A 12,004-nucleotide genomic window follows, 5' to 3' on the forward strand; every position below is an offset into this window, starting at 1 on the left:
TTTCTCTTAATCATAACTAATAACTAACCTGCTCATTGAGCGATCAAGGCCAATTAACTATTAAGTGGATGATGTGTCTGATCTAGTGGTGCTCTTAAAATATTTCCAGGATAACGTGTATTTTTCCATTTATGATGTCTACAATAGTGGTGTATTTTATTTTTGGTTTGGAAAAGTGTTCTGATGTGATATAAAAGTGAAAACAGTTTTCGTGTTTTGATGAGCGTTTTATATTTTGGGTTGTTTGCTAATGTATTTGACTTAATAACAGAAAATAAAGTCGTTTACAAACATCTTGGGGCTAGTTTAATCAAATAATTCTCATCATCACATGGTTTTGATTTTGATGTTAGGTTTGATCACATGTACATCAATGTTCTTTGTTGGATCCCAACTTTTGATCTTTATGCTTCATAATGTGATTGTGGGTCCATCTTATGCATCATTTCTGAATCTTTGTCATACTTAGAAGTTACCCTTTACCAGTGGGCTAACCTAAGATGAAATCTAAATCATTTGAGCATGCAGGGCTTTGAGCTCCACTTCCACACTCGTGTAAGATGCTTAAAGATAGCTTTTTTCACAATAATCTATTCCATTTACTAGGTGAAAAGCCATAAGTCCCTTTTTTTTTTTTTTCTCTTTCGTTTTCTCTTTCTTTTTCTAAATGTGGAAGAAAAGAAAATAAATGCTGGCTATTAACCCTTTAACTAGATGGGACCCTTTGTAGAATAGGGCATAGGCATTGGATCGGGATTGGCCAGTTGACCATGATAAGAGAAACAGTGGAAGCAAAAACAATAATGCACTGTTTCTAAGGACACATTCCCTCCCCATGTTTAATGTCGGAGAAGCTTCCAATAAGTCCAAACTTCCCCCTCATTAGTTGCTGATTAACAGCTGTTGCAGAGCGCAAGACCTCACGAGCTAATCATTTAGTTTTGTTAATATTTATATACCAACTCCTATGCATTAATCAACTTCTTTCCACCCTTCCTCATAAAACAAACACTCACAGTACTGGGTTCTTTCAATCTATCTAGCTGTTTCAGCTAGTGGAAATGGTGGCAAACTGAGAAATTAAGAGAAATGAAGAAGAACAACATGCAACTGAAAACCCAGTTGTGGTTCTTCATCTTCTGTTTCCTCTACTGTTACATTGGTTGTTATTTTTTCGGTTCTGTTGCTGCAGTTGATGATGAAGTAACAGTTCTACTTTCCATAAAAGCGGGTCTTGTTGATCCATTAGACAGCCTCCAGGATTGGAAATTGCCAGAGAATGCAGCCCCGAAGTATGCAGCTCACTGTAACTGGACTGGTGTGTGGTGCAACTCCAATGGGGCTGTTGAGAAGCTTGATCTCTCCTACATGAATCTCAGTGGCCTCGTGTCGGATGATATCCAACGGCTGCAAAGTCTCACTTCTCTCAACTTGTGCTGCAATGCATTTTCTTCTTCATTGCCAAAATCAATTTCCAATCTCACAGCATTGAAGAGCCTTGATATCAGCAATAATTCTTTTGTTGGAGCTTTTCCAGGAGGAGGCCTAGGAAGGCTAACAACCTTGAATGCTTCAAGCAACGATTTCTCGGGTTTTCTTCCTGAGAATTTTGGAAATGCTACTTCCCTGGAGAGCCTGGATCTCAGAGGGAATTTCTTCCAAGGCTCAATTCCAAAGTCCTTCAAGAACTTGCAGAAGTTGAAGTTTCTTGGCCTTGCTGGTAATAACCTCACAGGCAACATCCCGGGAGAGCTTGGGCAGCTTTCATCACTGGAGAAGATTATTCTTGGGTACAATGAATTTGAAGGTGAAATCCCTGCAGAGTTTGGGAATCTCACTAATCTCAAGTATCTTGATTTGTCGCCGGGCAATCTTAGCGGCAAGATTCCAGCTGAATTGGGGAGGTTAAAGCTACTAGAGACTGTATACTTGTACAAGAACAATTTTGAAGGCAGTATTCCACCAGCTATTGGCAACATAACTGCATTAATTTTGCTGGATCTCTCTGATAACATGTTATCAGGGAAAATTCCAGCAGAGATGGCTGAGCTGAAGAACTTGCAGCTCTTGGATCTAAAGTGCAACCAGTTGTCAGGTCCAGTTCCTATTGGACTAGGAGGTTTGACTCAATTACGGGTTCTTGAGCTGTGGAACAATTCTTTTTCAGGTCCATTGCCAAGTGATCTAGGCGAGAATTCACCATTGCAGTTGTTGGATGTATCATCCAATGCATTCTCTGGGGAGATTCCAGCAACCTTGTGCAATGGGGGCAATCTCACAAAGCTCATTCTTTTCAACAATGCCTTCTCGGGGCCGATTCCAGTTGGCTTATCAACATGTCTCTCACTTATCCGTGTTCGAATGCAGAATAATCTTCTTTCTGGGACAATTCCTCGGGGCCTTGGCCAACTAGGGAAGCTTGACAGGTTAGAATTGGCAAATAATAGTCTCACTGGTCAGATCCCAGATGATATGGGTTCTTCTACATCGCTTTCTTTTATTGATTTCTCTAGAAACCGCCTCCAGTCTTCTCTTCCTTCCACCATTCTTTCCATTCCAAAACTGCAAACCTTCATGGCCTCAAACAATAACTTAGAAGGTGAAATCCCTGACCAATTCCAGGACTGTCCTTCACTTTCTGTTCTTGATCTCTCATTGAACCATTTCTCTGGAAGCATTCCAGCAAGCATTGCTTCATGTCAGAGATTGGTTTTTTTAAATCTCAGGAACAACCAACTGACTGGACAAATCCCAAAGCCAATTGCGATGATGCCCACATTGGCCACTCTTGATCTATCCAATAACTCTCTTACTGGTGGAATACCAGAAAATTTTGGAATTTCTCCAGCCTTAGAAATGCTCAATGTTGCATACAACAAGCTAGAAGGTCCTGTTCCAACAAATGGTGTGCTAAGAACTATAAACCCAGATGATCTTGTGGGCAATGCTGGTCTCTGTGGTGGTGTACTCCCTCCATGCCATGGAAATTTGGCATTCAAAGCAAGCCATGGGAGCTTGCGCGCAAAGCACATAATTGCTGGATGGATCATTGGAATTTCATCTTTTTTAGCAATTATGTTTGCTCTTTTTGGTGCTCTGACTCTGTATAAAAGGTGGTATTCAAATGGAAGCTGCTTTGAAGAAAAATATGAAACAGGCAATGGGGAGTGGCCATGGAGATTGATGGCATTCCAAAGGCTTGGCTTCACAACTGCTGACATTCTAGCTTGCATCAAGGAATCAAATGTAATTGGCATGGGAGCAACTGGGACTGTGTATAAGGCTGAGATGCCTCGACTGAATACAACTGTGGCAGTCAAAAAGTTATGGAGATCAGAAGCTGATATTGAAACCGGAAGCGGAAATGATCTTGTTGGAGAGGTGAATCTCCTGGGAAGGCTAAGGCATCGGAATATTGTTCGGTTATTAGGATGTATTCATAATGACACCAATGTGATGATAATCTATGAGTTTATGCAAAATGGGAACCTTGGGGAAGCCTTGCATGGCAAGCAAGCAGGAAAGTTGCTTGTAGACTGGGTTTCTCGGTATAACATAGCACTTGGAGTCGCGCAGGGGCTTTCTTATCTCCACCATGATTGTCACCCACCAGTCATCCATCGAGACATCAAGTCGAATAACATACTGCTTGATGCAAATCTTGAGGCAAGGATTGCAGATTTTGGGTTGGCAAGGATGATGATCAGGAAGAATGAGACAGTTTCAATGGTTGCAGGATCCTATGGATATATTGCTCCAGGTCAGTTACTACTTTTCAATCAAATTGTCTCTGATTTTATTTGCAACAGTTAGAAACTGGTTAATTGGTCATGCTGCTAGAGATATGAAACTAGTGAGATTCAAAAACATTTCCTTGAGCCCTATTGATCTGTGAATTTCTCAGCACATCAAGATGAGGAGCTAGATTGAAGGGTCACCATAGATAAGGCACCAAAGTTATTAGAATATTAGTGAAATGATTAAATTCACTATTTTTTAGTAACTGAAATTTTTAGAAGAGTAGTGATTTAATATGGTATCAAAACAAAAGTTTTGAGTTTAAACCTTGTTTCCCTATTTCGCCTTTCATTTTAATTGAATATTCCACGTGTTAGAGGAGTTTGAGCCTCTACACGAGGGAAATTTACCATTTTCTATCCGTTAAAGTTTTTATGATAAATGGTAATTTAATAAAAAAAAAAAAAAAAACTTTTACTTGTCTGACAGCTAACAATTTTGAAATTTTTGTGATTCCTCTGCAGAATATGGATACACCTTGAAGGTAGATGAAAAGATTGACATATATAGTTTTGGAGTTGTTCTACTGGAGCTTCTCACAGGAAAGAGGCCTTTAGATCCTCAGTTTGGAGAGTCTGTTGACATTGTGGAGTGGATACGATGGAAAATTAGAGACAATAAATCATTAGAAGAAGCCCTAGACCCCATTGCAGGAAATTGCAAGCATGTTCAGGAAGAGATGCTCTTAGTCCTCAGAATAGCACTTCTTTGCACTGCCAAGCTCCCAAGGGACAGGCCCTCAATGAGGGATGTCATCACAATGCTAGGAGAGGCAAAGCCTCGGAGAAAAAGCAGCAGCAATAACGATGGACTTACCTCTAACAAGGAGAAACCAGTATTTAGCACATCACCTGTAAATGGCCTTCTCTAGGAACTAAATTGTGTTCCTTCCCAGTTCCCCCTCGGCTGTCATTTTGTTAAATTTGTTCTTTTGTATGTAGATTTGTCTGTTAATGTTTGTAATCACCGTTTCATATTGGTGTCTAAAAATTAACGGGTATTTGAAATTAGATTTTCCTTGCAAATAAAGCACCATTTTGTGTTCATCTCTTGTATAATTGTTGGTATATTGATTCAATATTAAATTTACCATTTTCTATTAATTTAAACAAGCTTTTTAAATAAGTAGTAACGCATTGTCTCTGTAATTTGTCTAGCATATTAATTGAATATTTTACATGTATATTGGGTCTCATTGATGGCGTTTCCCAATATCCTTCAATAGTTATTGTCCAGCTCCTCCATAATGAATAGAGTTTTTACAAGCACCCGGAACCCAGTTTTTACTGGCACAAGACAAAATCAAGAGATCCTCTATGCTAAATGCAGCCCATCATTCATTCATTCTTTCCTTCAAGCACAATCTAGTGCGCAGAAAACTTAAAACAAAAGCATCAACACTGTATTTTCAGCATCAACAAACAATATTTACTGGACTATGCATGTGTATAACACAGTAAGACACTGAAAACTACCATTCCTGTGGCTTCCAAAAAAGCAGGGAGAGATCTCTCCCAGGGCAAAATAGTGTAACAAAAACAACTGAATGAAAAAATATACATATTTGACAAAAGAACAACCCAAAACAAACTAAGAGCCGTGGATTAATCATTACTTTGGAAAATGCTTTGACTATGCAGTATCCTTTTATCTCTTTCGTATATTACTTTCAAGCCATATATTGGGTGCTTCTAGTTCCGAAAACCGGGTCTAGATGGGGTTGGTTCTTTGCCTCCCATTCCTTTCTTCTGACCTTGGAGCTGCAAATTAGGAGTTATCTTAACAGCATGAGATCAAGTAAATGTGCAGCTTCAAAAGATGAATCCTAATGTTGAATGCAAATCTACTTACCAAGTCCATTAGCTTCAGATGTCCTCATAATTCTTAGCCTCCTCACAGAGCTAATAAACATCCTGAATACAATTAGAAAAGCATTATACAACCAGACCAGATAATATGACCTATAACAAAGACCAAACAGTAAGAGGATAAAATCACCAAGTGAAAATAAAACTTACTAAAAGAAGACACATACTTGGCTCATAGTTCATTTCTCTGCCTCTAGATTATTTATTGAGTAATACTTATCAAAAAAAAGAATTATTTATTGAGTAATGCTACATACTATCCCTCCATCTCACCCCATCCACTAGACTGATGTGACAGTATCCATCAGCTCTTGGAAATTTTTTTTTTTTTTAAGCAAGGGTTGATCTAAGAACTGATGGGCATTGTCACATCAGCTCAGTGGGATGGGGGTGGAACGAAGGTGTAGTATTTAGCATTACTCTTATTTTTTTATCAATTTTTTAGCTATCATATGTCTCAACATTTTCTATTCTTCCATTTGTGATGGAACATAAATCCTAGAACAAAACCGAGAATGTCCACTCAAAGTCGATGACCCCAAGGATTATGGTTGTGGTAATCAGGCGATGCCAAGGCAACGCCTAAGTAACAAATAAGGTACCAGTTGGACATGACAGAATCATAGTAGTCAGAACCCTATCCACATGAATGAAATTATTTAGGCTGATGATGAAACATATTATTCATACCCCCAAGGAACATCTCCAACGAGCATCCAGTCTCCGTCTTTGTCTTCATATGTAAGCACAAACTCAGATGATCCATCCAGCAACTTTGATGGTATGTCATCTTCCTCTCTGCTTGATCCTAATCACAGATTGATGCCACCACCACTCAGAAAAAATAAAATAAAATAAAATAAAAAAGCTACCACGTCATAACTAACTACAAACACAAACTCCAGAATCTAGATCAAATCAATGGAGGACTTGATTTAATGGAATTTCTTAGATTTGACATTTTGCTTCTATTTTAAATAACAGATTTTACTGTTTCAAGGTTTATAAAACTTTCAGCTGTTCAGAAATGAAATTAAAAAGGAAAGGGTGCAAAATTTAGGAATCTGCTTTTGATTGGGGAAAAAAAAAAACTAACGCCAAAGTGTAACACTCCGCTGCTTAATTTACGTTAAGGTATAGTAATAACACTATAGGTTATCTTTTAGCTGGATAATTTTGGGGGCATTTACATACCCAATCCAGCTAGGGCACGATGACACAAAAGTTAGGAGACCTGGCTTTAGAGACCATAAATAGTTGTTGAAGGGGTTCTTAACTCCATTCTGAAATTCAAAATATAAGGTATAAAAAGCACTCACGTATTGAATTCATTATTGTGGTGGATGTCTGGAACATATCCTCCAGTTTTTGCGATAAGGCTTCATAGCAACTGTGTGCACTCAGATCAACCTTCCTTCCTATAGGAATTCCATCCATATTCACCTTCACAAACAGAGTACTCCTTAACTGCCCCCTTTCTTTAGAATTACCATTGTTCTTGTCACTGCCATTGCTAGTTCCCTTTCCAACAACAGTGTTGCTGTTTTTACTTTTCCCAATCAGTGGGTTGAATACTTCAGCGGCTGGTAATTTTGCTTGGTTGACCAAGCTATTCATTCTATATGCCCTTATAGGAGGCCATCCCACAACCTGACTGCTTTAAGAATTTAACATGAACAATCCCATCAGTGAAGAAACAGAAACTAAGATAAATAGGTTCCTGAAATGCAATCACCAAATTCAATAATATGTAATACAAGTAGAAAGATCCAACATCAACAAAACATCAATACCAGAAGAATTAAGAAAAATAACTGTTTTGTATAAGACAAGATTTTTCTGATTCATAAAGACAAGCTATTAGATCCTGAAAAGTGATGGCAGAAATTGATGGGCCCTGGAACCAGAAGCAAGAGGGCTCCTATAGAATAGGCATAATCTCCCAACAATCTACCATACATAAAACTATCCCAAACAACAAAAATCTGATACTCAAAAAAAATTCAGATGTTGCCAGATAACTTTTCAAACATATGTTGGCTGGCCACTCTTGATGCTATCAAAATCACATACAATGCCACTTTTGGACTAGATCAGGAAAGCCATCAGTTCTGCTCCCTAACAGTTGCAATTTTTTTTTTTTTTTTTTTTGATAAGTAGTAATCATGTTTTATTAAAAGCGTAAGACGCCCCTAAGTACACTGGATATATATACAATAGAGAACATCTAGCTAGAATAAGAAAAGCGGATAAGAAAGTCGGCATAAGTAATCGACAATGGGGCAAGATATGCCTCAGTCCATATGTACAAAGTATGCAGCAAGGAGTCAAGAATAGCTGTCACGGTGCAATGAAAGACATGAATGCAACAACTCCAGCCAGGACTTGTACTGGCCAATTATACACTATTGGTCTAGAAGGCTAACTGTCTACATGCTAATAGTATACGCTTGACGGGAAATAGAAAGGGCAAAGTGCTAGTTTGGTCATATACCAACAAGAGGACAAATCAGTGACACCAAGTTGCTCAAAAGTTCAGCACTAACTGCTGATTAAGGAAGCTCCAGGCAAGGTTGCAGTTGAAAGCAAGACCTTGCCAGATCCAATTGCAAGTCATTATCGGTGGAGGCTGAGGGGTAACTTCCCCTGAATTTTTTGAAATTGTTATGCAATGAATATTCCAATGTGAAAGATAAGAAGATCTAAACCCCTGGCTGATTATTCAAATTTAATATATTTTTAAAAAAAAAAATAGATCAAAAAAACAACATAACTGCAAAAACATTCCCAAACTTTTTATGCCTTTGAAATACTCTGTTGCTGTTTAATTCTACGTGATGCATCTACTTATTGGATCAATTAAATGATTCGATTTGATACATAAAGTAAATGAGTAGATGTTAAATCAAGATATACAGCTACCTAAGAAGTGTCAAGTCCAATAGCTTACACAGTAACATGCACTTGCGCCTTGATTTCATGAGGCCAAGCATGTATTATAATGGAGGTGACTATTTATTGGATTACTCACTTTTTTAGCCCAATAAAGAGAAATCTTGGGTCCTCCACTGGGAAAAAAAATACAGCAAAGATACAAGCCACATTGTTTCCATAGCCTAAGTCTTAAGATACATGCACAGCAAAGACTTTCAAATGGCCAAATGGCAAAACAAATAATATTTGCCAAAAGACACATTATCGTTCTAACAATTAAGGCCTATTAAATAGAATCAATATGTTGTGTAGTAGGAGGAGATGTAGAGATCATTGCAAAACAAGTGAAAAGGGAATGGGAAATTTTTCAAGCTTCCTCTGGGATAGATGCCCAAATATAATGTCATTTGGGCTAATTAGAATTGCAAATTCAACCTCAGATAAGCGAATTCAATTATTTATCGGTATAAACCTCAAATCAAAGGTAAGCACAAGCCCCATATGTTTTTGAGCATCAGATCCATCAAAATCAACTAATACATAATCACACATCACAAAATTAATATGTGGCAGATAAACAAAGCCAGAAAAGAGGACTGGAGAAAAAACAAAGGGGAGATCAAAGTTACGAAATGGCAAGCTGAGTAAAATAATTTTGATTAAAGGCACATAAATCAGTTAGTTTGAAACTACAAAAAGAATAGAACAAGGCATTAAAACCCTTAAACAAAAACACTAAAAATACCAAGAGCCTAGACAATCGTGGGTTAAAAAAAAAAAAAGTTAATGAACAAAAGGCATATCCTATAATCCTAAGATCTTATTACCTGGCACCATTAGCAACAGCAACAGAATCAGCACTTCTCTTTGTCCCAGCTGTAACATTAGCTCTGCTCAATGAAGAATTAGAACAAGAAGAAGAGGATGGTGATGATGCAGATGAAGATGAAGAAGCTGAAGCTAAAGAACCCAGATAAGGAAAGTCCTTGGCCGTCAAAATCCTCGCATATTGACCCCGTGGACCTTGTTGGGTCCGGCAAGCACCACCAAGACTCAACCCAAGACCCAGCTCAAGCTCAGACTCATCTGGGCAAGAAGAAGAATCCTCGGATGACAAGACAAGGTTGTCCTCCTTCGACACGGTGGACATCGACCCACCACTCGTAATAGACCCTCCTCCTCCAGACACAGCTCCACCACCACCAACACCCTGCATTGAAATCTTCCTAGTTTGCGAATATCTCTCAGACCCAGAAGAGATTTTCAAGAACAGAGACCAAGATCGAGGCAGATTATAGACAAAGAGCCAAGGTTGGGAGGGTTTAAGAGAAAAAAGGGGAAGGAGACAAGCAGCAGAAAGAAGAGAAACGTGGGGGCTTTGTTTGGTGGGTATTGGGAAAGGAAGGGAAGCAAAAAAGCAGAAAAAAGGTTGGTGTGGTGGTGGTGGTGGAAAAGGCTTGGGGTACTGATTGCTGTATGGCCCCACCTGTCTGGTTTATGCGCCTCCATCAACACTTGTTCTAGATCTTCTCCTACCATTTTTTTTTTTTTTTTTTTTTGTTCTTTTCACTTGGCTTATTACTCTTCAACTCTCTCGTCCTTTTAGTAGAGATATTTTCAATTTCTAAAAAAATAAATAAATAATTTAAGGGGATAAAAAAAAAAATTAATTTTTTTTTTTATATATGTAGATGAGAGAAATAAAGACAAAAATTGCATGAACCCTTTCCTAGTGTAGGAAATATACAATTGGAAATGATTAAAAAAATAAAATTATTTAGTATATTATCATACAACTTGATAACGTGTAAAAATTAATTATTGAATTAGTAGTTATTAAAAAAAAAAATCAAACATTGATTTTATAGTCATGTTATTCTAATTATAAATCAGTTCTATAACAGTCTACTAAATAGTATTATTCAAAAAAAATTAATTAAAACTACCCATTTTATTATATTATGAGCACAAAATCAAGTATTTCACCTAAGTGGATCTATTTTTCATATTGTTGGTGCTATTTGAAATCCTCAAGGTCATATGATGCTTTGTTAGAGACCAAAGTGGCTAGAATTTATGCATGCATGGGACTCATTGTCATACAAAAATAAAGATTAGGATTTAAGTTATCTATGGTTAAGCCCCCACACTAGAGAACTGTCATTATGACATTTGAGTTTATTAAAGCAAGCCTATATTGAGCAAAGGAATATTTGAGCCTAATCTATGTGCCTAATTTTACCTAACATTACCTAATCTTTTATTAAATGGTTTAAGCAAATTATTTAAGCTATATATATATAGTCTTAAATCCAATCTAAAAATAAAATTACTATCAATCTAGTTCTGAAACTTTTTAAAATTAATGATTAAGTCCTTAACATATGTCTAGATTTTTCGAAGTTTCATGATTATATGAATAGTACAATATTCCTAAACTTATAATTATTACGGGGAAAAAATAATGTTAAAAATTATATTTTATCCCACTTCAATGTTAAGTCATAATTAGTACTTAAATAAAACTCAATTACTTCTTGAAGAGCAAAGGAATAATCATGAAAGAAGACCTTTTTTTTTCTTTTTATTATTATTATTATTATTATTATTATTATGGGAAACTTCACTTTGACCCTATGAACTTCTATCCGATTCTACAAACCTTTGAACTTCCAAATCTCTCATTTTAGATTCTTGAACTTTCAATTAGAACTCTTCCATTAATTTTAGCCGTTAAAAATACAAAAAATACCAAAATATCCTTAATTTTTATTTTTTTTAAATTAAAAAAAAAAAAAAAAAAAAAAAAAAAACTATTGGAAGTTGAAATTTTTTACAAAAATCAGGGGTATAAATGTTATGTAACGTTTAAAATCTAACGGAGGGGTTCATATTGATAGTAATTAAAAGTTTAAGAATCCAAAATGAGAGATTTAAAAGTTTAAAAGATTTGTAAAATTAAGTGAAAGCTAATTGAGTTAAAGTGAAGTTTTCCTCATTATTATTATTATTATTATTATTATTATTATTATTTGTTTTTTTTGTTTTGTTTTGTATACAAAGCAAGCCCAAAAGTCTTCTTCACTATCAAACGGGGAGAAAAACTAAAAAACCTTCGAAGAAGGACCGAAGCTCCAAACGACAACCCGACAAGGTGGGGGCCCATACGACACACGGCTCAACAAGTCGGAGGTAGGACCACCTGGGCCCCGCTTCATAATCACGAACCCAGTGACACGTGGGGGACCACCGACCATCGGATTTAATGTAGACAGCTCAACGAACGACCAAAAAAAAAACGTTAGGCCACCCTTTCAAGTCCGCCAGAAAAAAAAAAAAAAAAAAAAAAAGGCTTTGAATTCCGTAGTTGCCCTGTCCGCCCGCGTCTTGCCACGTGTCGACTC

At 36.9% G+C, this 12,004-nt stretch overlaps 2 protein-coding genes across 3 annotated transcripts; one reads left to right on the top strand and one right to left on the bottom strand.

The window, feature by feature from the left end:
* Positions 1-1,062: 1,062 nt before the first annotated feature.
* Positions 1,063-4,815, top strand: LOC132166446 (Leucine-rich repeat transmembrane protein kinase family protein). Its single transcript, XM_059577262.2, has 2 exons — positions 1,063-3,760; positions 4,263-4,815. Exons 1-2 carry the CDS (start codon positions 1,090-1,092, stop codon positions 4,667-4,669), a joined length of 3,078 nt encoding a protein of 1,025 aa, XP_059433245.2. The 5' UTR covers positions 1,063-1,089; the 3' UTR covers positions 4,670-4,815.
* A 300-nt stretch (positions 4,816-5,115) lies between these two features.
* IAA11 (indole-3-acetic acid inducible 11) lies at positions 5,116-10,064 on the bottom strand. 2 transcript variants are annotated; one of them, XM_059576418.2, is made up of 5 exons: positions 9,428-10,064; positions 6,986-7,323; positions 6,357-6,474; positions 5,650-5,711; positions 5,116-5,558 (listed from the first exon to the last, which is right to left on the bottom strand). In XM_059576418.2, the coding sequence occupies exons 1-5, from the start codon at positions 9,814-9,816 to the stop codon at positions 5,509-5,511; spliced, it is 957 nt and encodes a 318-aa protein (XP_059432401.1). In that variant the 5' UTR covers positions 9,817-10,064; the 3' UTR covers positions 5,116-5,508. The 2 variants fall into 2 exon arrangements, with proteins under 2 accessions (XP_059432401.1, XP_059432402.1); XM_059576419.2 differs by having other exon boundaries at positions 6,986-7,320; positions 9,428-10,062.
* Between the last annotated feature and the right edge of the window lie 1,940 nt (positions 10,065-12,004).

This window comes from Corylus avellana, chromosome 11 (assembly GCF_965113065.1).
Source record: "Corylus avellana chromosome 11, dhCorAvel1.hap1.2, whole genome shotgun sequence".
In the NCBI taxonomy this organism is placed as follows: domain Eukaryota; kingdom Viridiplantae; phylum Streptophyta; class Magnoliopsida; order Fagales; family Betulaceae; genus Corylus; species Corylus avellana.

Coding starts and splice junctions, on each gene's coding strand:
- LOC132166446 (XM_059577262.2), top strand. CDS start 1,090: ATGAAGAAGAACAACATGCAACTGAAAACCCAGTTGTGGTTCTTCATC. Junction 3,761..4,262: donor CTATGGATATATTGCTCCAG/GTCAGTTACTAC, acceptor ATTCCTCTGCAG/AATATGGATACACCTTGAAG.
- IAA11 (XM_059576418.2), bottom strand. CDS start 9,816: ATGCAGGGTGTTGGTGGTGGTGGAGCTGTGTCTGGAGGAGGAGGGTCT. Junction 7,324..9,427: donor GCTGTTGCTAATGGTGCCAG/GTAATAAGATCT, acceptor AAATTCTTAAAG/CAGTCAGGTTGTGGGATGGC. Junction 6,475..6,985: donor CACAATAATGAATTCAATAC/GTGAGTGCTTTT, acceptor ATCTGTGATTAG/GATCAAGCAGAGAGGAAGAT.